The following is a 27,093-nucleotide window of genomic DNA, read 5'->3' on the forward strand; positions in this document are numbered from 1 at the left end:
CTCTTCCTTAGCCTCTTTGTAATCTCCAAGACTTCCTTGACCCCTTCCCTCACATATACAAGACTGATTTCCCTCTGGCTCTTTTCCCACCACTAACAAAGGTAGGAATTTCTTGGTTCTGAAGCAAGGTTCTTAGGGATCCAAGTCAGATCTTTAGATCTGGTTGAAGGCTCTGGGGGCCCTGACTGCCCCTAAGATTTACAAAAGCCTAGATTACCATCTCAATCTCTTGGAAGCTAGCTCTGTTCTCAATGAGTATTCTCTAGAATTGGCACATCTGCCCCAGTCTTGAACCTGAACACTGCCTGCCAGCCTGAGCTACAGGACCATTTCTGAAAGGGTTATGTCCCTTCTATTCCCCCTTAGTCTTCTCAAACTACCCAGCCTTCATGCCAAAGGAATAGCTTGCTGACAGAACAGAATGTTTTCCTCAAATGTCCATCTTTAACCTGGGTTGACACAGCCAAAATGCAGTTGGACTTCACTTTGAGGAAATTCCAAAAACAAGAATTTACAAAACACCCCACATTTTTGTTCCTGCTAATAACTTATGGCTAAGTTACATATACTAGAAAGGATTCATTCCAATATGAGTAGTGGTTTTAAGTTCTTATTTTTTTTTGTACTCTTCCACAGGATGTTTAGGGGTTGGAAGGCAGGATATTAATTTAACATAGTGATGAAAAAAATGTCTAAAATTATGGTGCAAGTCTGTGGTGATATAGGATCTAAAGTATGTGAACTCATTCCTTTATCATGGCAGGATAGTTTTTGTAAAACGATGTATATAAATAAATCCTCATGGTCCAAAGTCAACGTCTGTGTCAAGTGCCTGTCTTGGGAAAAGGAAGACTAACGAGCCAACCCCTAGTGGGTGAATTCAGGGAGAAGGCTTGATTGACCACACAAAGATCTGAAGTAAAGCCCTTGACCCTCCTTCCCTTTTTTGGGAACTAAATGGGCCTTACATTGCCCAAAGGTGGCTACCTAGAGAAGCTGGAATCTGGACTACTGCCCAAACTCAGCATTCAGCCCTGCCTGGAACATTGTACACTGACCTGCCTGCCCCATGGGTTTAAGGAGAGATGATCCAGTTACCTGTTAGGTACAGGCCAGCAGTAGACAGATGTAGAGATCCATATGGGAACAAATGATAACTCTTTCAGGCTATAAGGCTCTTCAAAGAGGAAATGCAGAGAATAGTGTATTAGGGTAGGAGAAAGGTAGGAGGGGAAAGTGATTTCCAATCCACCAACAGATTGGACTTTCTGTCCAGTGATTCTTAAGGATACTGAAATAAAAACTTCCACTATCCCCTCTACCTCTCAAACCAGGTCTCTCCACAGAGGACCAAATAACAGGGCCCTTTTGCAAAGAGCAGAGACACCTGGATAGCTGGGACTGGAAAGATAACTGCAATTCAGTGAAATAAAATTTCCCCTGTTCACAAGAGAAAAACAGGACAAATACTTTACCTCCAGCTATATTCACTGAGTCAATAGAGACTAAAGCAATTATCACGTTAAGTTTGAGAAGCCTCAATTCTATATAAAACAGATGGAGGTGTGTAATACTTTCTCAATAAATGAAGTGTCAGAACCATCTTGATTCACTGTCTAGTGATACTGTCATTTGTGTATTGGTCATACCTCCATTGACAGCTGCTTTGGTAGCAGCAACCATGTCTTAATCACTTTTACAAGACCCTTAGGGCCCATTATATTCCAGCACGTTGTTGGTCCTCAGTGGAGATGTTTGGCAGGGGTATTTTCCCTCTGCAGTCAGTCTAATGCCTTTTCACCCTTTGTCTTCTGTGGTATGGAGATACCAACCAGCCCAACATGGTCCCTCCCTCCCTTTCAGCCCAATTCTGAGAAGCATACACTTGGAGAAGTAGTGCTTCAAAAATTTCTCTATCATCGAAAATTGATGAAGCTTCTGAGATATTAAGCAATCCATCATAACATTTGTGACTGGTTAACTTTAATTTGTCAAAATAAATCTGCAGTATTTTGCATGTTAGTAATACAGTGCTGGTATTGACAGGTAAAATCATCATCTGCTTACATAGAAACCTTCATTTAGGAGCACACCTTAGGAGGGAATGGATACACAATACAAGGCAAATGCAGGCCAAGCAGCGAGCCCTAGAGCATAACAGGTTGGATGTCAGATTTGAGGATTATCTAATACAACCATTTAGCTGCCAATCTGATAAAGGGGACGCTCTCAACCAGGTTATAACCAGAAGGGAAAAACATACTCTGCCTTTCAGAAGAGCGGTGGCCGTCGTGCCTTCAACACCTGGCTGAATCAGTTCATCAGCATCACAACTCATTTCCAGTTCCAAGACACAGGAGAGTTTCACCACATAACCCGTTTGGCCCCCTTTGCAGTGGCCCGCCCTCACTCCAATCCTGCCATCAACTTGCTCCCTCCCAAAAGAAGACACGACGTGGTTTTATTATTGCAGACAAGCTTCATAAGTGAATAAAGAATGCATACAAAATAGCATTTTAACTGAAGTCATACAATGAAGTCTCACTCCTGTTTATTATACAATGAATTGATAAAACAATCATTTCTAGTATATATCTTTTTTTTTTTCTTTTTTAAGAACTAATACTTTCAGGATACTGACAACCACACTCTAGCCTGGGGGTAGAGCCCATCACATCTGCCCCCATTGAGACTTGCTCCTTGGGCCACTATGGAGGAAGCCTGGGCTGTCTAAATCATGGAGAATTATGACTGCCAGTATACCAGAAAGAAATGACTGGACCCAGGCAGAGCCAAGAACCCAGTCTTGGGTGGTCTGCACGCCAGAAAATGTGGGCTTCCTCCAAACGTGGTCCTTGCCCTCCCAATCCAGGCCTCAGAAGGGCCATTCCTGGGCCTTCCCTACATGGGTCCTTCCAGTAGTCCACACATAATGCTCTACATTTTAAAAACAAACCATTTTTGTACTGTGGATAAGAACAATTGTAACAAAGTCATAGCTACATACTTTTCTCTACATTTTGTTTATTGAGACAAACTAATTAAAAGGCACAAACATAGGGCATGTTTACATGGACATTATAACAAACATATACATTAAAAGTGTAGGAATGTGTTGCCTTCCTGCTAAACAGAAAGTTCCTAAGCTTTTATATATACAAAAGTTGTACAATTTAATGTCCTAAAGTACAAAAGATCATTTATAAAATTATTTTACACTAGGTACTATTTATTTATTTATTTTTTACTATGTAGTTCAACCCCCTAGAACTGTTTTGTATAATGACATACAGATACCTATCCCTGATATAGGAAGTCTGCCTCAGACACAAGGTATTTTTTATGCTTGAACTGACACAGTGGGGTATAAACGGAAGCCATCCAGTTTGATAGTCAGTCCTGCAAACATTCTGCAGGATCAACACAACTAATTTCCATTTGTCTTAACTGCAAGATTAAAAATGAAAAAAAAAAAAAAAATCATTGCAACTAAAAAAAAAAAAAAAATCACAGCATCTTGGTTTTAGTTAACTCTTTTTAAACACAATGCTTTACAAACATTAATGTGTGGCATGATGGTGTAAAGAGTATCTGTTTCCCAAGCTTTTGGTTTCTACTTTATGTACAGAGATAAAATGTCCTGCTAAAAAATAAAAAGCACATGTCTCAACGTGCACAATCATTGCTGGGTTTCTACAGAGAGTACAGACAGCCGTCTCCCTGAAAACACCACAAAGCTGATACAAGTGTTTTATCAAAGAAAAAAAAAGTGATGTCCATATTTACAAAGTTGAACAAATCTGCACAATACTTGATTAAACGGAAGGAGGAAAAAAAAAAGATATACTCTGCTTGTTCTGAAGGGGCATACTACCTAGTTAGTGGTTAGAATAAAAACTGTATACAATTTAATATAAGACATAAACTCTAGTGAGCATCTAACACATCTGTCCCTGTTGTAACATCAACAGGCTCTGATTGGGAGAGAGAGGGGCATATTACATCCCAGTGCCTCCAGCGTCTTCCAATTTAAAGCAATATATTTAAACTGTTCCAAAGTACACCTTGGCTCCTGAACAGGAGTCCCACTGGCCTCTGTTTGTTAGGACCTGTGGGTCCTTACACTTGACTTCTCCTGTCAATTGTGGCCTTTCTTACCAAAACACAATTTGTATATATTTTTAAATTTTTTTTTTTAAAAAGTCAACTACAATGCTATATTCCATCAGGATTAATATGCTGAGCAATATTTACATCTCCAAATATCAGGTCACAATCCCTATTATATGTTGAAGTTAGAATGATAAATTATCATATGCTTTGCATATCAGAGCTGGTATCACCTTTCCCATAGGGAATGCTGCCTGAAATTAACATATTCCCAAAGGTAAAATGCATATTCTCTGAAATGCATTTTATTATGATAATGCATGTATTTACTCATAAAAACAATAAACAGACAATTCTACACTAGCTCTCAATCTGTGGATTTAGAATTTTAAGTTAAAAACCAGCCATCCACCTTGTATAGGGAGAAGTTTCTGCTAGTGTTTAGAATAAAATGATTTCTTGGGATTAGAAACAGTAATGCTGTTTTTTGTTTGTTTTTGAATTTTGATGGGTTTTGGGTTTTTTTATGATTGGTTTTAATTCTGGCATTTCATCTTGCCAAGTACTATTCTTTTTAAGCAATGCTGTCAGCTAAAAGGAATTTCTGATTAAACTAAGTGGTCCAGTGATAAAGTTACATATACACCCTACTTTGAACAATCCCAGCCAAATTGGAGGAAAATGCTACTACAATCTTATTAACTAATGTAATAAAATTCCCCAATTTCATGGTCTGCTTTTTGCTTTAATCAACTAAGAGTAAGTTGCTGGTAAATATTTACTTTAACCCATATTTTGATATTATAATACTGTTTACCAAGGCGGTGAAGTAGGCAAAGCTTGGGGCAAGAAAGGCATGCTTTCTACAGGCCTCATTGCTATATTCAGAGGGGCAGCTAATGTCATAGGTGTGGGCAGGTTCATTGGAGATGTGATCGTGACAGGGTGTGCTATATTCACTGGGGCAGTGACAGGGGTGGGGAGATTGACAGGGGTAGTGAGTGTTAAAGGAGAGGTCATGGATAATGGACTCGTTATAGTTACAGGGTGCCCTATGTTCATTGGGCTGGTTATGTTAACTGCACTTGAAACATTTACTGGACTTCTCATGCTCATTGCAGCTGCCACTGTGACTGGGTTTGACATAGTCCCAGAAGACACAGAGGATGTTATATTGAATGGAGTAGTAAGAGTCACAGGTGTCGTAGCAGCCGTGGAGGTTTGGCACAGGTTAGCAGCTTCTAAAATGAGAAGACAAAAGGGGATTTAGACTCTCAAAAAAATGAATAAAATTTATTTTATTTTAAATAGTTTCTGAATTACTTCTTTTAATTAAAAAGGACAAACATTTAATAAATCAAATTACAGTTTTCTATCAGTGGTCAACAGGAAGACAGGTTCCCTCTGAATACAACCCTGGGAACCAGGGATCCCAGTATACAAATCTTTTCTCTGGTGCTATACATCCTGTAAAGTCTAAGGCAACTTGTTTACCTTTGGGCTTTTGGTTTAAAATTCAGATTTACTTACCTACCTCATAGTGATGTTGGGAGGATCACTTAACTTCTGTTAAGGCATTCTGGGGGGCAAAGATACCAAGTAGAGCTAAGTGTTCTCACTACCTCTTCATGCAGTTCTTCTGAATTTTAAAGACTTTCTGGGTCGAGCCAACCACCAGCAGACCAAGCAAAAAGAGATTATTTACACAGAGCTGGGCCAATGGTTACACAATAATAGATAATCTGAAAAATCTTCTCATAAAGCACACTAATTAGCAGAGAGAGGTGTATATACTTGATGGTATATTAAAGCCTTCTCAGGAGGGATGCTATATTCTGTTAAGGTTTTAAAAATGTATAACTAAGGAATGGTTATGCAAGCTATTTTAGTATCATCTATTTATTTGAGTCATAGAAAAATTGTTCTAGTTAAATAACCTTGTAGTTTCTGATGTTTCTTAATTTTAAAAAGACTACAATAGGTTTGTGTTCTCCTTCTCACACACACTTCCTATTCTTTATCTGATGCTGACAAAATCACCTACTTTATGCCCAGTTATCTTTTGATGGCACATATAACACACACCACCAAGCATACTAAGAAAGAAAACCAGGCAAGAAGACCATAAAGAGTTGGGGGATACTTGTTATCCAGCAATGCCTTAGCACTTCTTTAAAAAAAACTTCCCTTAAAGGTGACACCCCTAGCCTACCTCTCAAAAATTCAGCACCACCAGCTGATGTGCCATAAAACAGCAATGAGAACAGAGTGGTGGACTGGTGGTGATTTGGCTCTCAAAAATGAGAAGTGCATTCAAAACTAAAGATGGAGGTCTGTGCGTGGTCACTTGGGGTTCAAATCACCTCAGGTGCCCCCCTGCCCAAACTCCCCTCCAGCCCTTTATTGATCAATATAACTTTGATATACTTCAAATTCCATGCCAGGAATTCCTAAACCTGGCTGATGATCAAAGTCATCTATCTAGGGAGCTTTAAAAAAAAAAAAAAAAAAAAAAAGTATCCCTAGGAAGTTCAATAGTGAAATTGAGATTAAAACCTGGGAAATCTGTGAAGCTCCATCAGTGATGATCTGATTTTCATTTAGGTTTGGGAACTCATATTACTTTTCTTGGGTCTAATATTTAAAAGGTCATTGCTGATTCAAATTTGTGTTTTCAGTTCAGGAATCTCCTCTCCCCCAAAAAGCAGCATTTACTAACATGGATATAGAAGTTTCTAACATCAGTGGTCTTTTCCAGAGACATTTATAGTACAAAAGGGAGCACAATAGCATTTTGTTCCACAGAGGTCAGAAGTTGAATTAAACAATCAAATCTTATTGTGCAAAAGCAAACTGAAATACAATACCAAACAGAAGAGTATAGAAAGAGAGAGAATGGGAGAGAAAGATAACTCACTTTTGAGGTAATGGAGGCATCACTAAGGATAGTTTTCTCCAAAGCAGGAATTTTCACGTTGTGTGCCATACCCAACCTCCAGTGTTTTCTTTTTGATCTAACGGTGCCTTTTTTTTTTTTTTTTTCTCAGTGCTAGGGATATCAAATCCACAACCTTGCAAATGCTCAACCACTGACCTAAACCTCTGGCCTTAACACTATCCTTTTACTAAGACTTAAAACACTAATTTCTACTACTTCTCTAATATCCTTTCAACACACTCTATATTTATCATAGCACTACATTTTTTGGCTCCCACTGCCAGTTCCTATCTTCCTCTCCATTCTCCACCCATTTTCATACCACAAAACATTGTATCAAAATGACAAATCTTCCTTTGGAAGATAGGAACAAGAGGCACTCCTCCAATGCCAGTAGATATATGAAGAAAGATGCTATTCCTTTTATCTTTATTCAAGTACAGTATGTTTAGAGGGAGCTGATGAAGGGAACAGCCACAATATTTGAAAGTAGAATATGGAAGGAAAAAAAAAACCCTACACAGCAAAGGAATTATATACAGGTGATCCTATATTCAGGGGATTCCTTAGATCTTAAAGCAGTAAGTCATGCAGGAAAAAAACAAGGAATTTAGTAATGGCCTATGGCTCATAGTGGGGATGACAAAATGATTTATTTGAAATAATTTATACAATAGTCCAGAAGTCAAACCTGTAACTATTAAATTGAAAACTGATCCTCCAACTGATTCTTTAAGATATATGTAGAGAAAATGAATCAATCTTAACTTTTAACATTTACAGCAATGTCTCTACAGAAATGCAAATAAGTTAAGCTAAGGCTAGCCCCAGTGATAGATGGAAGGAGATTAAGGGTGAGACATGGAGAAAGACATCAGCATTATAGATTCTGAATCATGTAAGAAATAATACAATGCAGAAAACAACATAGTTACAAGAACTTCCAAACACCCAAGGATATTTAATCCATCTATAAAGATGGGAATATTTTAGAAAGAAAAAAAAAAAGGAGCCCAATTTTCTAGTAATAAACATTTGTCTGTAAACTGTTGCCAACAGGTGGTATTTACATGTTTCCATAAAGCTAGATATCCTAAACTGTGATTTCTCTCTTTTGATTACTTGGCATACTAAATGAAAAGATTTCTCAAGCCATACTTAGAACACTAGGATGCCTCATCTTACCTTTCTTTCTTGCTTTGACAGCTTCTTCCCACAGTCTCAGTGTCTCTACCTGCTTCCCTGGCCAGCTTGTCACGTGTTGTTGTTGTTGCTGCTGCTGCTGCTGCTGCTGTTGCTGTTGCTGCTGCTGCTTCTGATTGCTGGTCTCTTCACTCATGCATGCTATTCCAAAGACAAACCCCAAACACTATATTTACCTTGAAAAAGTGTGACTATTTTTCCAAAATCTAAAGTATTTGACTCCTTATGCCTTTATGACCTCTATCATTTAATAGCACTTACTATAGTTCATCTTTTCTTCTGCTTGTTTCTGTATTTATCAAAATAAACAAATTGATTAAAAAAAATCTACAGAACTAGGAAAAACCTATACAAAGGAGAAAAGAATTCTTTTCTATATTTAAAAGCAAGTGTCTTATGTCTTAGGGCTATGGATGTAGTTCAGTGGAAGAGTGCTTGCCTCACAAGCATGAGGCCCTTGGGTTCAATCCCCAGTAACTCAAAAACAAAGCAAGCAAGCAAGCAAGCAAAATACAGTATGGTAAATAAAGGAGCTGTCCTTTAAAAAAAAAAGTGTCTTGGGCTGGGGATGTGGCTCAAGCAGTAGCGCATTCGCCTGGCATGCGTGCAGCCCGGGTTCGATCCTCAGCACTACATACAAAGATGTTGTGTCCGCCAAATATTAAAAAATAAATATTAAAATTCTCTCTCTCCCTCTTTCTTAAAAAAAAAAGTATCTTTAAAAATGGAGGTTGAGGGGGCTGGGGTTATGACTCAACAGAAGCACTTGTGTAGCATGTGTGAGGCACTGGGTTCAAGTCTCAGCACAGCTTATAAATAAATAAAATAAAGGTTCATTGACAACTTAAAAAAAAGGGGGGGGGGGCGGGTTCAGTGGCCCATGCCTGTAATCCCAGCAGCTTGGTAGGCTAAGACAGGAGAATAACAAGTTCAAAGCCAGCCTCAGCAACTGCAAAGTGCTAAGCAACTCAATGAGACCCTGTCTCTAAATAAAATATAAAATAGGACTCGGGATATGGCTCAGTGGTCAAGTACCCCCGAGTTCAATCCCGGTACAAAAAAAAAAAAAAAAAACAGAGGTTGGGTAATATTAGCATAGATTCACCAACTTTGTTCATTAAAATATCCAATATATCTGCTTACTTGACATATACTAAAAGTAAATTTTTATAAAGTACAAGATGCTAGATAATAAATACAATGTACTTACAAATAAATAAAGATGGAAGAGATTTAAAACACAAGATTTCTTTCCCATTCCCTTTGGCTACCTATTTTGTTGTTGAGAATTTGCTATTTCTGTTGCATAAAATACATATACAATAAAATGAAAAATTAGGAAAATACTTTCTTCTAGTGATTACGATAATTTTTTAAAAAAAATCTGGGTAAATGCAAGTATTAAATTTTATCCGTATATTTCTGGAATAGTTTATCTTCAATTCTGAAATTAAGGTGAACAAAGCATTTAAACTTTCAAATGGATATGATATTCCATTTCTCTACAAATTTGAATTTGAAAAGCAAACTTATTAACATAGTTTTCATCTTTAAGGTTATCATTAAAGACATTTTATTAATATGATCTGGAGTTAGGAGATGCTGATACTCAAGAATCTTAACGATAAATGAAAACAAAATTGTCTAGTATTCAATACAGCTTCCAAGTGGGTTTCTCCTGCCTCAGTTCTAATACACTAGAACTTTTTATTCAAACTCTTTAGAAGAAAGGACACACTGAAAAGGTGTTGTGGAGAAATTTTGCTCTTCTGGTATGGTTGTTATTAGTAGACAAGCATGGGGACCTTATCAATGGTGTTTGCATACATGCATGTAAAGCACAGTTGCCACACTAACATACTCTCCACTGATGCATGTTTGCACATTTTAGTGATAGGAGGAAACATGTAAAATGAACATTAATAGAGTCCTGAGAACATAGTGAAAATACCTTTGATATATTTTTCAAAATTTAGATTTCATCACTCTGAAATGCAAAAGTCAATCTGAAGCAACACCTACTTTTACTGATGCCCTGTTTACATGTATTACAGTTGATACTTTGGCTCTGTCCATGCGTCTTTAAGTGGCTGGTGATGTATGCTGCACTCAGGAGCTTCCCACAGATATTACATGATACCTTGCCTTCGTGGCGCACCATGTGTGTCCGTAGTCTGTCTTTGGTGGCAAAGGCAGCAGTGCATGTCTGCATGAGGGAGGAAAACTTTTTTTAAATATAGACTATCCTGTTCTACTCATTTTAAAGTACGTTATATTCTATGCATTACTCTACCCATGTCAGCCAGCAAGCTGACTGAATTAGTTGAATTTTAATTGCATGTGTTACTTAGAATCATAATCATACTAAAATACTTGGTGAATTCTAGACTATTCCATTTTGGTAGAAGAAAATATATCAACACAGAGTAGAGAAAGGATGTGAGAACCAGAATCAGTTAAACCTGGATTTAAATTAAGCTTCACCATTCACTAACCACTGTAATATTGAACAAGTTAGTTAACCTATCCAAATCTGTAGATTTGGATTACAAAACTATTAGAGGATTTAAAAGCCTGGCACACATAGCAGGGATTCACTCAATGACATTAGCTTCCTTCCTCCAACCAGAATTTCTTAGAATTCAAATCATTTACTTAAAAAAAAATCAGTCATTTGGGCTGGGGTCATGGCTCAGTGGGAGAGCACATGCCTAGAAGGTGTGAGGCACTGGGTTTGATTCTCAGCACCATACATAAATAAATAAAATAAAGGTCCATCAACAACTTAAAAAATATTTTTAAAAAATTCAGTCATTAACAAACATAACTAAAGCAGACTTTCTAACAACAAATTAGGATTTGTTTAGATTAGTGATATTTAAAATAGTCAATTAATTTAACAAAGTTCTTAACCTTTTGATTATCATAACTTATGTCAAATAAAATTGTTAACCTGAAGAGATTTCAACCAACTAGAAAATGTTCCAATTTGGTAACATAAGACAAAAATCTAGTCAATAATCACATTTGGAAGAAAAAATCTTATTTTCTCCTATTACAGTTAAAACATCCTTGACCATCAGTCCAAAAATCAATTTAAAACCCTTTATAAAATTCATTTTAATTATACAACAACTTTTGCAAGATTACATCTTTCACCCTCTTATACCAAAACCACTGTTTCACAAGGAAAGGGAAATATAACTTAACAAAAACAACACTTACATTTTTTAATGATCTTGCTTTATAGAAACAGAAGCTGTCATTTATATTTTATAAAACTAGAATTCAAATGGACCACATTTACTTAAGTCAGTGATTTTACACCTTTTCAAGAATGGCGAGATTTGACTGACTCAGACTTTCTGGATAATGTGCATTAAGTGCTACACTAAGGATAAGTCATTTTAACTCTTACTTGGCATTTGAAGGGTCTTTCTGTTGAATGGACATGTTTTACGTGACAGCTTAAGTGGTCAGGCCTGTGAAAGAGAGAGTTTCAATAGAAGATGTAATGGAATACACACAGAGAAATGTTATTTATGTGATGCTTAGGTGCTTGAGATTGAGGAGGAGCATTTTAAAGAAAATAGCAGAATTACCAATTCCACCTCCCCCCAGTGCAATCCTCCTTACCTCTCTTACCATAAATTTAAAAAGTCTTAGTTGTTTACCTGTTAATTTTCTCCTAGCCAACATCAAATCATATTAGGTCTTGATTCTTTACAATCACAAAATACCCAAAGTTTTAGTCCTAACGTTTACCAGGAATGGCTACTACCATATTAACTCTAAAAATTTTTTAAAAATGCAATTAGTGAAATGTTAGTGCCCACAGAAAAATGGGAAAACATTCTACAAGTTTTATTAAGAGTATCCAAGGTCATCCCAACTTCCAGGAAATAGGTTTCCTTGATTTGCACAGTAAACCTCATGTCTAGTTGCTCAGCTAAATTGGAAGCTTTTGTAATGATAAGAAGTACCCACATGCTAAATGGAGGCCTGAATCTGAGGGACTTCTTAAATAACAAACTAATCACCATGACACCACTTGTCAACCACACCAAACTGGAATCAGACCTGGAGGCATAATATTTTCTATCATCAATCTCTTCTAATAACACAGGCCTGCCCACATCTATTCTCATATACATCTCCTAGATCACACAGAGACAAAACTGAAGTTCACGGATAACCATAATGAAAAAAAAGGAAAACAAAAACAAAGCAAAACGCAGTACCTCGAGAATCCTTTCCCACAAACACTGCAAGTATAGGGTTTGGTGATGCCTCCTTCATGAGACCTCACATGGTAAGTCATCCGGTCCTTCCTCTTGAAGCGCTGATTACAAATAGGACACTCGAAGGGCTTTTCGTCCGAATGAGAGAGCTTGTGCCGATTGAGGTGATACACATCTCTAAAAGCCTTCCCACACATCTCACAAGCATGGTTCTTCTTGACAGGCTTACTGGGTTTCTTGACAGACTGGGTCACAGGCATAGCTGTGGTGCTGGCACTGCTGCTGGGGTTGGTGCCTGAGGAAGATGTAGTGACTGTAGACAAGATGCCTGCAATGGTGGAGACCAACGAAGTTCGGCTGCTGTCCCCTGCGATGGTGGAAATAAGGGGAACCACCGTGGTGGGGGTTTTCTTTGACCGGGACACCAACTTGATCCCTGTGTGGCAGGACTGATGGCGCCTCAGGTGATAGCTGTCCCTGAAAGCTTTACTGCAGTAAGTGCACACAAATGAAGTTTTGGGTTTTTCTTTTTTAATCCCAATGGCATCCTTTAATGTTTCTGGTGCAGCCTGAGGTTTCTGAGTTATTGGTATTGGAAGCAAAGGTTTCTGATCAGGGGGCTCCACAGCAGAGCTCAGGAGGGGCAGCAAGCTGTTCTGTGCTGCCTGCTGTTGGTGATGGGAGGCTTCATGGGCCTAAAACCAAACATTTACACTTGAGAAACTCAGCCTCTCACAATGACCTTCAAAATTCAACATGTTCCAGACAATAGAGACCAGAAGAAACAATAGAAGAGCCCATGACTCTCTGCAGCAGAGATCCAGCAATCACCTCAGAGCTCCAAATACAAAGAGTTGAAAATCACTGTGCAGACACAAAACTTTTGCAACTAAGTTGCTGACAGTGATCTTGCTTTCAAATAGCTGACTGAATTACAAACTACTCTGGTTCATAAGGGGCACAACAGCTGATGAAATCAGTTTGCATTTGTCTGAAATCAAGTTTAAATAACTTGTCAAAAAAATTATACCCCAGACTTAAGTATTTAACAGTACCTTACTGCAGCAACACACAAACACACACTCATACACAATGACATAATCATCTACTTGCCTATTACCCAGTAAAGGAAAAAGCACCATGTTCCTCCCTTTTCATCAGCAGAAAACTTTTAAGTGACTGAGTTATTGATATTGGAAGCAATGGTTTCTGATCAGGGGGCTCCACAGCAGAGCTCAGGAGGGGCAGCAAGCTGTTCTGTGCTGCCTGCTGTTGGTGATGGGAGGCTTCATGGGCCTAAAACCAAACATTTACACTTAGCTCTTGCTAAGTGGTGAAAGAAATCTAGCTCCCAAAATACATATGCTAGTTATTAGTTTTAAAGTTTTCACTTTATTAAAAGATTTGGTTGAAATGACATCTGCTATTAATCAACCTGGAAGGCATCTGTGAGGGTAGCCCATGGCAAAACACCTATCACTTGTTTCTCAGGTCATTTAATCTTCCACTAGAGTCTGTATCCTTTAGCAACACTAGCTGTTCAAACCCTAACTCAAAAACAGATTAGTAAAACAAAACAAAACAAAAAACTGTAAACACTTAAGTTCCTTTCACGTCCATCTTCTTCCAGCAGTTGTAGGTTTAGATAAAGTATTATATATTTGCTGTATACTGTGCTTTTCCACTCCAAAACTGGGGGCTGGACCACTGTCTGGAAATTTTCTTTAGCTGCACTGAAACCAAAATTTCATCGTGGATCAAGTTCTTGGTATCTGAAGTTACTCTCTTGGTTTTGATTCTTTCAAACTTCTCCACACCTCCATATAGACACAGATTTAGAAAATAATGGAAAAAAAATCTGAACTAGTTCTTTAACAATATTATTTTGAAGCCCTTGAGAGTAAACCCAAGACCCCATACTTGAGTTTTGTAATCCTAAAAGAACACAGACACTCAGAGGTAAGAGCTCCAAGTATTTTACACTTACAATGTGCTAGGAAGGGCCCATCCCATCATCTTAGATACTTTAGACTGTTATTTACCCTTTTCACTCTATAATCACTTGATCAGCTAACCTCATTAAAGAAGGAAAGAAACAAGGAAACACACTTACACACAGCTCCTCCCCTGATGGATAAGAACATCTACCATACTCCAAGTTTACTTAATGGCAGCACAACAGCTTAGCCTGGAATTATTCTTCCCAAATGATAAGGAGGTGTGGTATCCAGAGTTATCAGTTTCAATTTAACAATTCTGATTTAAATAAACTTTGGGTCTTGGAAGCACTCTCAGAAACTGATTACTTATGAGTATCTTTCTAGACTTACGGCTTATATTGAATTACAGTCCACTTTTAATCTAATTTGTGGAGCTCCTACAACTGTTGGGGGTCTACCTACTAGGTGACATTAGTAAAACTACTGAATTTGGACTCTAGCATTATTCCTTTTCTAACCTGGTTGTAGGATAACCAAGTTTCCAAACAGTATGCAAATGGTTAATAGTTGAAGACAGCTCAAGATATACAATTTCAAAAGGTGACAGATCAGATGGTAGGGAATGAAAATCTTTTGGACACAGTTCAAACTTATAACATTTTGAGGCATTTTTCAATTCTAAATAACCATTAGTACAATGGAGTACTAAAAGCATTTACTCCCATTTTACCAATTCAGATGTCTGTAGCAACATAAAGTATTTTTACAGCATTGCTGAAGTTTACTCTCTCACACAAAGGTCCTAGTCCTATCAGGTCCCTGCTTCTTGGGTGAAATGCTGTAGAACCACTACTGGAATCATTTTCTGAGGATTCCTTGGATTCCCACGCTTCTACATGTAGCCTTCTTAGAGGGGAACTGGGTTTTCCCGACTTGCCATATCTACCACCCTGGGTGATGCTTATTTTTAAAATATAACTTCTAGGGAGGTTTTCATATGACTAGCATCATTGACTCAAAGTTTTAATTTTATCTCCTCTTTCACATGCAAGGATTTTTTAGCCTTGCCCAAGATTTCCTTTTTCTGGGGCTTGCAAAAAACAAAACAGAAATGTTATTTCATCACCCAGGGTGGTAGATATGGCACCATGAAATCTCCAGTGCCAGAGGGTAAAGATTTTGTACTGAAACAAATTAGCATGAGTGAGTCACATCTTGAATGTCCTGTTAGGAGAACCATCCATCAAACATTTTAACAGCAATGGCTTTCACTTTCCAAGTTATCTGGAAAGCAAGCAGGTATTAAATTGCTTTAAAGTATAAATTCAACAGGATGCTCCAGGAAACAAACAAGAGACCCTAATTCTCCATTTCCCCAGTGAAAGTTACTTAAAAATCAGAAATAACTAAGGTTTATTCATATCTTTTTATAGGAAAGTTTGAGATATTTTTACCCACTTAACTGTTCTCAGCTCTAAATTGTTATCCAACAATTTTCACTGTGCACATCGCCAAACCCAGGATCAAATATTAGCTTTCACATTTCTCCATCAGGTGGGGAAATGATTTTAAGTAATATAAAAAAAATCAAGTAATACAAAATCTTATTTAAAAGTTGATCAAGAGGGCTGGGGATTGTGGCTCAGAGGTAGAGCACTGGCCTAGCATAAAGTATTGGGTTTGATCCTCAGCACCACACAAAGTAAAATAAAGACATTGTGTCCATCTATAACTAAAAAATAAATATTTAAAAAATTGATTAAGAAATACTAGGCATTTGCTTTGTCCAGGGAAAAAATTATAATTTTTTAAAAGTATTATAAAAGATATTTTTAAAAGCTTTTCAAAAATGAGTTATGTATAGGTTATCCTTTTGCATAAAGAACTTGTTTTTTTTTCCCCCCAATGTCCAGTAATTTTATAGTCACAGGTTTAATATAGTTTTAACCACGTGAAAATTACTTCTAAGGCCCATCAATCCTTTATTTTAAAATGACCATCTGAACTTTTTCTAGAGAAGGCATCTGACACCTTTACCAATCTGGATGCCAGCTAGTTAATATACCCTTTCTTTTTCAATGCATTTTTAGATTGATTTATCACATTAATATCAAACTCATCAAAACACAATAAAACAATATTAAAATCAAAAGGGGAAGCTCATGAATTCCATAATTTTGAGTATTTTTCAATTTTAAGAAGCCCCAAAATATCTGACAATTACTTAAAAATCAAATTGCCCACATTTTAAATATACAAGCTAAAACAATAAACCAGGTCTACACAAAAGGTGATTTGAATTCTCCAATTCCCTATATTAACTCCACTGGGATGGCATCGGAGGCTAGACGGATAATTTGAAAATTCTGCATCCGTTCCTGGTTAGTTTCCAAAGGCCTCGCGCCAAAGATTCGCGTTGGGGATTTCACGAAGTATTCAAACAAGGAAAATAACTCAGAGAGGCGGGAAGGACGCACTTAAAAGTGTCGAGCTTCCTAACCTCCTCCGGGTCTGAAGTTTCTTGGTTCTGAAGTTTCTCCGTTGAGCTCATCTCCACTGTCCACTAAATGCTTCGTTTGCAAATAGAAACGAAGCAGAAAAAAAAGTTCCAGCCTAGATCTTCCAAACAGGGGTTCCCTACCTAAAGTGGGAGGGTTAGAGGGTGGTCAACATATCGGCAACAACCGCTTTTAAGTTTCTTGCAAAAAGCGAAGACCAACACCCCAATGAGTGACTCATCTAGGGGCTTTGTAAGCGGACTTTGTTTGCGCTCTCCGCTTTCGGTCTCCCCACTTGGCTGGAGGAAACGTTCGAGCGGGCCGCGAGAAAAGCGCTCCGGGAAAGGTCGGGCCTCCAGGAGTCCCGGCCCCCGCCGCTCCCCCGCGCCCCCGCCCCGCCCGGCCCGGCCCGGCTGGGGGATTCCCCGAGCTGAATGGGACGGCGGGAGAGATGGACAGAGGGAAAGGGTGCCAGCTGCCACGGCTCGGCTGGGGCTTGGGAAAGAAAAAGGAAACCCAGTGAAAAAGTTTGGGGAGGGGAGACACAACCACAACACCCCCTTCCAAGTGGGCAAACACGAGGGGGGCGGCGGGAAGGGGGAGTGGCGGGGAACCCAGGGAAACCCGCTATTCCGCAGGATGTAGGAGGAGGTCAGAAAGTCAACACACACGCACACACACAAAAAGAGAGAAGAGGGAGGGAAAGAGAAAGAAGTGCGAGCGAAAGATGGATGAAGTGTGTAAGGGGGGAGGAGACTCAGAGTAGGACCCGGGGACCCCCTCACCCTACGGTGCGCGGCCCGGGCCAGGCGCGCAGTGACCGAGGGCCCGCGCTATCCAGCGGCCCGGCGCCCTTCTTTCTCTGGGCCGCGGGGTGGTGACAGCCACCGGCCTCCTCCCTTCCCCTTCAGAGCGGGAGGGAAGGGTGTGTGTGTGTGCGTGTGTGCTGGGGGGGGCCCGGGGTTCACCCCGAGGCCTGTTCTCTCCCCCGCACCCCGTGAGGCCGCCTCCTTTCACCTCAGCAGCCGGGCTCCGCCGGGGCGGGCAGGCGGAAAAACAAAGGGGGATTAAGGCCGGGCCGGAGAGCGGAGCCGGGAGGGAGGGGAGGAGGAGCGCCCGCCCGCCCGCCCGCCAGCCCGGGGCCCGGCCCCCCTGTCCCCCCCGGCCCCCCCGGGGGGGGCCCCCAGTACCTGGAACAGGAACGCGGTCCAGTTGGCCTCCATGGCTGCGGTGGCCGACCCCCCTCCTCCCCACTCCCCCCGCTCGGGGAGCCTCCTCAGCCGGAGGAGGCGACAACAAAGCGGCGGCGGCGGCGGCGGCAGCGGCGGCGGCGGCTCCTCAACATGGCAGCGCCGAGCGCGGCCACTTCCGGTAACCTCCGGGACGCACCACCGCGGCGGCGAGCGCGGGCGGGGGGGGAGCCCCGGCCCGGCCGCCGCCGCCCCCAGTTGCCCGGACCCCTTCTGAGCGTCCCCGCTGCCGACTCACTGCCTCGGAGCTCAGCCAGTGCCCGCCGGCGGTGGGGTCAGGGCCCCCGCGGGGGGGTTGGGGTGGGGCCGGGGGCGGGGATGGGGCGCGGCGTCCCCCCCCGCGGGGGTGTGTGGTGCTGCGGTCCGTGGCTCAGGCAGCTGGAGCAGGGGGAGCTCAGGAGAGAAGATGGAGGACGCCAGGGTCTGGCGCTGGCCCGCTGGGCACAGCTGGGCCGTCTCGCGTGACTCGGACACGGTGCCCAGCAGCGTCACGTCCCTACCAGACCCTCAGGAGAGGGCACGAGCCACAGCGGTCACCTGGCTCTTTAGCCACTAGTGCATAGTCCCCACCTACAAACTGGGGGATGCCCCTGCGCCTTCCAGTCTCTTCCCTGTCATTTCATTCCTGGCCGGATAAGCCCTTGGCGCTCTCATTATGATATGCCATCGCCTTCTGAATGGCCTCCCAATTCAAGCAGGGAATCCCACTGGGGTGCAGTCTCAGATCCTCCCAGTGTGGAGGGAAACACTTCCCACGCGTACAGATGTCATTACTGGGTTATTCTTGGGTGAAGGGCTGAGCTTTCCCATCCTCCCGCCTTTCACTCCAGATGATGTGAAATTCTACCCGAAAGCCCCTCCTCTCCGCCAAAAAAAAATAAAAAATGTGAGAAAGTCAGCCATGAAATTATTTGTTTTTTAGTACATTCTGCTTCCTTCTTCATCCCCACCCCGCAAAAAAAAAAAAAAAAAAAAAAGAACTTTTGGTTGGACAGCGTCTAGAGATGTTAGACTTAGGTGACCCCAACCTCTGTCTGCAGTTCCAAGTCTTCTGTGTAGGCGTCACTGCTGCTGGAACTTTGTAGATGAAGAGTCTGTATGATGATGTCCTGAACGTTTTCTATCCTTTCCTCACATAATAGCTTGTCTCAGTAGCTACTTTTATTAAACAAGTGTCTCCAGTCCAAATCTGTAGTGGGGGAATGAGGGGGCACAGCCTATTATCAGTGGTATTTTTATAAAGGGCTTTAAAATTTAAAAATTCATTATATGGGCACATTATTTCAAGGCTTCAACATCTTTCAAAACCAACTGACTCTTATCCCCTCCAGACACTTCTAATGAAGGTCACCATCTCTAACTTTCCCCAATACATATATAATACAAACAGTATGGTTGCAGAATTCTATGGTACTAGAGGTATAGTAATTTGCCGGTCTGTTTCTTTTCCATCCACTAGGCAAGTATATCCCTCCTCCCACTCTTTGTTCCTTCCATCAGTCATCAGAATGAAGGGGCTGGAAAATGTTGTTCTGGTTTCCATTTAGAGCTGATTGCCCATTGGATACTGCCTGGAGGCCTTGGGGATGAATGAGAAGTTCTGTAGTTTGCAACAGTGGCAGAATCAGGTAACACACCAGGGAACCGGCCAGCCTAAGACAGGAGGGGGCAGAAAATGACGATGGTTTCCGATACATTCCTCAGCTCAACTGTACTAGTTAGTGGTCCACATGCCTCCTATAAGTGGCCTCTGTGACTTCTATAAATGTCCATTAGTATCTTATAGAAAGCCTAGATTTGTATATACATGTGAGGTAAGGAGGGAAATAAGATGCAAACCTAAAGAATGAACAAGGTAGAAACTCTTGTGTTCTTGCTTTGACCTTGGTTACTGCATGTCCATTTTCATTTAGTGTACAGCTTCTTCCCTGCCCTATTAACTTCAAGATCTGTAATGTATCTCCTCAGTTCTTCTCCCCTACATGACCTCTTATGCTTAACTCCTGTCTTTCCAAGTATGGTGAAAACAAATCTTCAGGATTAGGAAAACTAGTACTTAATAAATACCATTCTTCTAATGGCAATTCGGTAGACTCCCTTGAACTTCTTACCTTGGCATCTAGAAACCCTCTCCCCAATCTAGCAATCTTTCTCACAGCACCTCCGCAGAGGAGTTTCCCCACGAACAGGAAGTAGAGGCCAAGCAATCATAGTCCAGTTCTTATTACTGAAGAGTTGAGATTCAGAAATATCACTTTTCTTGAGGAAAATGGCTAATTTTATCTCTTAAGACAAAATCAGAATTCCTGATAGTTGCCCAAACTCTTCCCCTAAAAAGAAAAGTTAACAAACTTTTAAAGTCAGATGAAAATTTTAACATTGGAATATTTTTCAGAGAAAAATACCTCAAAGTTTAGAACAAGTATTTATGATCCTTATATACTTATGATCTTCCTGCCTTTTGCCTCTGAGTCACTGAGATACAGGTCTGTGCCACAGTGCCAGGCTTTAAGTTCTAAACTAAAACTCTATTGTTTCTACCAAGTTCATATACTCAAAACTCCAAAAATGAGACAAAGTCACAGAAACACATTTATCACTAACTATTCTTGACTGGCAAAAGTCAATGCTAAACCTGTCAGTTTCATCCTTAAAGCATTTGTGCAAAAATACTAACTTCCATTTTATAACTCTTGAATGACAGACTATCCAACAAAGAGCAAGCAAAATAGCATAGGCCACAAGCAAGGGAAAAAAAAAAAAAAAGACAAGTAAAAAATATACCAAGTAAGAAATTTAATGCAACTGGAAAACACACATTTCTCCTTTGGACACTTGTTCCTCACTGCCCTCAAATGCCCCAGCCCTGGGGTAATGGCTAAACTTGAAAAACAATTGATATTTAAACAGCTACATAAACTTGGTTGGCCTGAACCAAACTACAAAGCTTAGCCTCCGTTATAATGTGCTAATAGTCAAAAACATAAGCCAAATCCTTACATCTTCTGGGTTTGCTTTGTACCTGATGCACAGGTGGTAAGGAGACGATGACTCTCTTTCTCAGTAGCTATAGCCTATAACCCAAATACATTAAAAGAGGAATACAGCTGGGCATGCCTATAATCCTAGTGACTCGGAGGGATGAGGCAGAAAAACTGCCAAGTTTGAGGTCAGCCTTAATTTAGCAAGGCCCTAAGCAATTTAAAGAGCCTCTCTCAAAATTAAAAAAAAAAAAAAAAAAAAAAAGGCTGGAGATGTGAGTCAGTGGTTAAGCACCACTGGGTTGAATCCCACATTAAAAATAATAATTTTATACATATATATGGTACTAAATAGCATTGTATCATCCATCTGCATTATCAGAAAAACTATAAATGTTATTCATGCACAAAAAAACAAAACAAAACAAAACAAAAACCTGTCATGTCTGTTCCAACGTTCTTATAAAGAACAGGAGCAGGGCAAAATCGTAACTAGTGAATACTCTTTACCCAAACTCCAACAAACATTTCTCATCAGTTTCTTCTCTACTGGGTCAATATGATATTCAATCGGGGTGTGTGTGTGTGTGTGTGTGTGTGTGTGTGTGTGTGGTGTCCCTCTGTTCTCAGGACAAGAAGGGAACAAGAATAATGACATAGGTGTTGAGTAGTTTCCCTAGGTAAAGAAAGTGAGCAGCAGTGACCTAAAACACTGATATGACATCATACAACTAGCCAGACAGACTAAGTTTGGGGAAGCCTGTTCCATTCTGGAAAACAATGCCGACAGATGGCAACACAAGCTAAAACAGTGTTAAGATCTGGCTAAGTTTACAGAACAGAGAATTACTCTTTTCTTGACCTTGAGTCTCTGAACCAGCAATTGCCTAAAAATCTACATTTGGTCAACTGGTCCAGGCATAGAAAACATGAAGGAGCTAGGTGAGCTAGTTATTAAAAGCCCTACTTAAGGACAAAAGCTGTACTCAACATTTACTTTTTAAGTCATAAATAATAAATGCATCAAGTTTACCTACTGCTCTCCACAAATACTTCATCACCTGCCTGAGCACTGGCAGCAAGAATTAGATCTGAACAAACAAAACCAGAATTCCAGGAGGGCAGGATGATTTTGACCCAATGAACAATTTACTAAGGTAGATGGAGAAGAATCCAGAATTTCTTTTGAAGTACCTTTGGTCTCTTTAACAAAGTATACAAGGCTTTACTCAAATAGCTTGCAGAAGTTAATTAGCTCTCTACCCCTAGGACCTGACCCTGCCCTCTATTTTTTGTTTGTTTGTTTGTTTTACTGACCTTACATGAGTCTCACACCCTCCTCAGCTTCCAGCTGTTTCCTCTATTTCTCCAGCTTCCTCTTTCTCCCCATCTCTCCTTTCACTTTCTCTCCCCTTTCATTCAGCAATGAATGCTCAGGGAACAGATGGCAAGTAGTCAACTCAAGCCAGTGAGAACAGTTCCTGTGCATCAGGTACAAAGCAAGTCCAGAAAACACTTTGAGGGTTGGAATAAATTCTAAGAAAGGCACAATACTCATTTCTCATATATGAAAGGATATTTCTGGACCAATTTGTTAAGCCAGATAAACAAGATGGAAAGGAAAAAAAATCCTTTATAGATATTTAAGAGTAGTTTGTATCAGAACTTGTCCACAGTCTCCTACATAATATATTTTAGTGAAACTGAAAGCCTGAGAAAGTCCATTGTTTTTTTACCCAAGTGTATTTGGTGGTGATAATTGCATTGATTGTCCACAAAAAACACATGGATAAGAATCCAAGTTAGTACTACATCCTGCAATCTGGTGTGATTAGTCCTCTCACCAGTGAGGAACTAAAAATTCAAAGGTAAACTTGACTATTAATATGATAGCTTAAGAATTGGGGGGTAGTTTCAACCGTAGAGCCTTTGCTTATTAGCATGCTGGAAGCTCTGGGTTCAATCTCCAGCACTGCGATTAAAAACAACAACAACAACAACAAAAAACCTGAAACTAGGTCTGAAGTTTCAGAATAGAAATTCATGTGAGGAAGCAGAGTAGGAAAGGGGCACCTTAAGTACAATATCTCAAATCAGCGGTTTATTCTTAGTTTTTTTGGTGGTGCTGGGAATTGAACCCAGGGCCTTATGCATGTCGTTTACTCTAAGTAGTCTGTCCTGGTGGCTAAAAGACCCTCCCTGATAAACCTTCAGTTTAAGAGATATCACACAGCTGAGTGCGGTGGCTCATGCCTCTAATCCCAGAAACTCAGGGAAGGATGAGGTAGAAGGATTGCTAGTTCAAAGCCAGCCACAGAAATTTAGCAAGTCCCTGTCTCTAAATAAAAAAATAAGGGCTGAGGATGTGACTCAGCGGCTTAAGCACACCTGGGTTCAATCCCCAGTACCACCCCCCGCAACAAGATGAGATATCCCAAAGATGGCACTTAAAAAGAAAGTTTAGCCACAGCCCCCAAACTCATATGTCACAATGAGAATCTCAACATAGAACAATGTATTGAACACTGGGCAAAATTTACCAGGATATCCCAGGGACTACCTTTCCAGTTCAAAATTAATCTTATCTTAAAACAACACCCCCCGCTGTTTTTTGTGTGGTGCTGGGGACTGAACCTAGGGCCTCAAGCTTACAAGGCCAGCACTTAACCAACTGAGCTATATCCCCATCCCCAAAATCCCTCTCTTCAGAAAAGTAGTTCATACACAGACTATCTCAGATTATAGAAATGTTGCTATTTAAATTTTAAAAAATAGCACTTGTTAAATAAAAGGGGTGGCCCAGTGGTTAAAAGCCCCTGGGTTTAATATCTTGGTACCAAATGAACAAAACTCACCTACCTAGTAATGGAATTCAATCTGGTTTTGCCTTTGTGGATCTATTTTAATAATACAAATTTAAGTGTAAACTCAGGCATTAAAACAAATGCTGTTTGTAGACACCCATTCTTTTGCATGCTAGTGTCTTTTGTAGGGATGCTTATCTAGTTATTCAGCATGTAGCCAATTCCTGGCCACTGTGTGACCTGTCCTAGTTCTCAGCTAAACCCAGACTAGCAAAAGAGGGCAAGGGTTTAGCTAAGAACTAGCTGTGTACTGCACATTGTAAAGCTAGGAAGCCAAGCTTTCTTTTTGTCTTGGGGATGGACTCTAGGCCATGGCCACTCTTCAAGAACTGCTCTGAAATAGCTCCAAGAGTAAGTACCCAGATCAAAGATAGTACCATGGGACACCCTGGTGGCATCAGGTAGATATTACAGGTGGTATTCACTTGAGGCAGACTTGTCCTGAAGAATAGAAAAGGCAGACTGGCTTAAAAGTTCCAGTTTTTGGCCTGCCAGGGATTGACTCACGAGTATTCACTGAGAAACATTCCAGCCCTTTTTTTGAGATGGGGCCTTACTAAATTGCTGAAGCTGGTTTTGAGCTAGCAATCCTCTTGCCTCCCGAATTGCTGGGATTAGGCATGCACTACCACACCTCGTGGGCCTGCTACTTTTAACATTTCTGAGGCTGTTTCCTCAAACTACAAAATGAGGTTAATATCAATTAAGGATTAAAATGAGTCAAAGTACTTTGCAAAACAGCCCTTATTTTAACATCAGGTATTTGTACCATGGCCTTGCATTTTTCCTCAAATGTTTTCATTAGAAAGGGTAGCAAGGGCATGAACCCTTGAGTTGACTACTCTGGGAATAAGCCCAATCTGATTGGAAGGGCTCTCAGATCTTAGGTATGCAGACTCTTGCCTCAAGACTTCGTTAATGTATTTCTTCACATTTACTGAGGTTTGTGTACTGACATAGTGGGCACCTTGTGAGGAAGTTAAAAACTATAGCCCTCAAGTTCAGCTATAGAGCTGGGAGAAACAAGACATACACATGTAATAACTAAAGAGCAGTTTTAAGGGGATATAAGTACATGCATATGTCACATACTGTATAAACAAAGAAAAGTGAAGCAGAAATAGAGTGCAATTAGTTCACAAATGTCTCAAGTCATTGGCTGATCAAGAGGGTGGAAGGGTCAAGATCAAGAAGGGTGCTAAAGAATAGTGCTGCCTGTGGGATCTGGGGCATATAGAATTAAATACACCTATGCTGGGTCTCCTGGCCTTGAGAAAAACCACTTAAGCTAGTTGTCCTTTATCAGCCTTAAAAAACAGGATCAGGGTCGTGAAATAACCAACATATTGCCCATCTCCCCCCACCCCCCTCTAAATCTCTACCAACCCCAGTACTGGTGCTCGAACCCAGGGCCCCTCTACCATTGAGATCTTTATTTTTTGGAACAGGTATCTGTAAATTGCTGAGGCTAACACCTCGAACTTGCAATTCTGCCTCAGCCTCCTAAGTATCTGAGATCACAGGTATGCGCCACCCATGCCAGACTCACTCTAAATCGCAATGTAAGAATGAATTCCTTTAAAAGTTATTGATAAGAAAAAAGGAACTGAATTGATTCAATCCCAAAGGGAAATCTGCAGGGATTCTAAGGCAAAATCACTGAAGTCAGAAGTGACCTATGGCTTCCTCTTTAAGGATCAAGCTTAAGAATGACATCAAAAGGAGACCCAGGAGGAAGTAGCAACATAGGAAACAATGTCATTAATTCTCATGACATGCATATACTGAACTGTCAACATACATCAAGGTGTTTTGTTTTGGTTTGGTTTTTCAAGACCATTTGGGGGCAACATTTACTTTTCCAATTATACCTGGGCTTAGATAGCATATAAATTAATTTGAATATCTTGGCTTCACATCTAAGGAGAAATTATTTAACCCAATGTTAGGATTAAAATACTTTCTCCAAAAATCTTCTCAGTTAACCACTAGTTTTGTGAAATTCAGACTTCAATAACACTGTGTTAGGAGTACCATTATTCAACTATCAGCATTGCATTGGGTTCAATGGGAAATAATATTGCAAAAATTTCCGTGATAGGAAAAATTAACACATACTGTCAGTGGTTATAACTTGTGAGGTGACGAAGTGAAAACTGACAAAAAGAGTTAAAGAGCTTTAGCAGCTTGTGTTTTAGATTCTGGAATGAAATGTGATTTGAGCTGAACCTTTAAGGGCAATTAGGATTTGAAGAGGCAGGTTGCTAAGGGGGGGAAATGGGGGTCTGAAAATATAACCAGACTACAGAAGCAAAACCAGATAAGATCAGTACACTATTTACCACTGAAGATGTGATTTAAGAATAGTGATAAATTGGAAAGGTAGAATATAAATTCATCATTGATCCATAATAGGGGAGTGATAATGTTTATGAAAGTCTAGACTGCAAAGACAGTATGAAGATTCAAATCAGACACTAGCTTCAGTACTAAAATACTTCAGTGACAAATTTGGGTATGCAGACAAGGACGCTAGTGGAGAGGCAAACCCAAACAGCAAATTCTGAAAAACCATCTGGCAAGCAAACAAAACCTCCAGTTTGACCTGTCATAACTGCAATGGTAGTATTGACTGTCACCTCACTATAGTTTACTACCTGATTTTAGAGGGCAAAGGAACCATTTTTGGTTTTCTTTGTTGAAGTATATTTGATGTACTATTAATCAGTACTTTACATTTCTATTCTTAAAATGTGAATGTCACTTTCAGTATTTTTTTGTAACTTAAATTTCTAGGCATGCCACTGCTATGAAGAATGTAAGATATTCAGCCTAAGGCTTCTCAAGTCCATTTAAAGGATGTAGGTTTCCTTTTGACAAATGCCATAATCTATTCTTATTATTAAAACCTGTTTAGCCCTTGTCTTTTATGAAGTGAATTTTGGATTATCAGTGGCTTCAAAGCACCTTTCAGAAATTAGTAAAGGGACACCAGAGCTAACATTTTTCAGATTGATACTCAAATCCAATTTGCAATACACCTACTAATCAACTTCTTTCTGTAGCCT

At 40.1% G+C, this 27,093-nt stretch overlaps 1 protein-coding gene across 2 annotated transcripts; it reads right to left on the reverse strand.

The window, feature by feature from the left end:
• Nucleotides 1-2,459: 2,459 nt before the first annotated feature.
• On the reverse strand, nucleotides 2,460-12,846 carry Vezf1 (vascular endothelial zinc finger 1). Of its 2 annotated transcripts, none has more exons than XM_076870754.1 (5): nucleotides 12,493-12,846; nucleotides 11,670-11,733; nucleotides 10,274-10,457; nucleotides 8,234-8,392; nucleotides 2,460-5,351 (listed from the first exon to the last, which is right to left on the reverse strand). In XM_076870754.1, exons 1-5 carry the CDS (start codon nucleotides 12,750-12,752, stop codon nucleotides 4,924-4,926), a joined length of 1,095 nt encoding a protein of 364 aa, XP_076726869.1. In that variant the 5' UTR covers nucleotides 12,753-12,846; the 3' UTR covers nucleotides 2,460-4,923. The 2 variants fall into 2 exon arrangements, with proteins under 2 accessions (XP_076726869.1, XP_076726868.1); XM_076870753.1 differs by having other exon boundaries at nucleotides 10,274-10,475.
• Between the last annotated feature and the right edge of the window lie 14,247 nt (nucleotides 12,847-27,093).

Source organism: Callospermophilus lateralis, chromosome 11 (genome assembly GCF_048772815.1).
Source record: "Callospermophilus lateralis isolate mCalLat2 chromosome 11, mCalLat2.hap1, whole genome shotgun sequence".
NCBI classification, from domain to species: Eukaryota; Metazoa; Chordata; class Mammalia; order Rodentia; family Sciuridae; genus Callospermophilus; species Callospermophilus lateralis.

Bases quoted from the DNA above. Each gene is read 5' to 3' on its own strand.
- Vezf1 (XM_076870753.1), bottom strand. From the start codon at position 12,752: ATGCCTGTGACCCAGTCTGTCAAGAAACCCAGTAAGCCTGTCAAGAAG. The intron at 11,734-12,492 runs GTACTGCGTTTT...TCTCTTTCACAG, and splicing joins TGTGGGAAAGGATTCTCGAG to GCCTGACCACTTAAGCTGTC. The intron at 5,352-8,233 runs GTAAGATGAGGC...TTCTCATTTTAG, and splicing joins TGTCAAAGCAAGAAAGAAAG to AAGCTGCTAACCTGTGCCAA.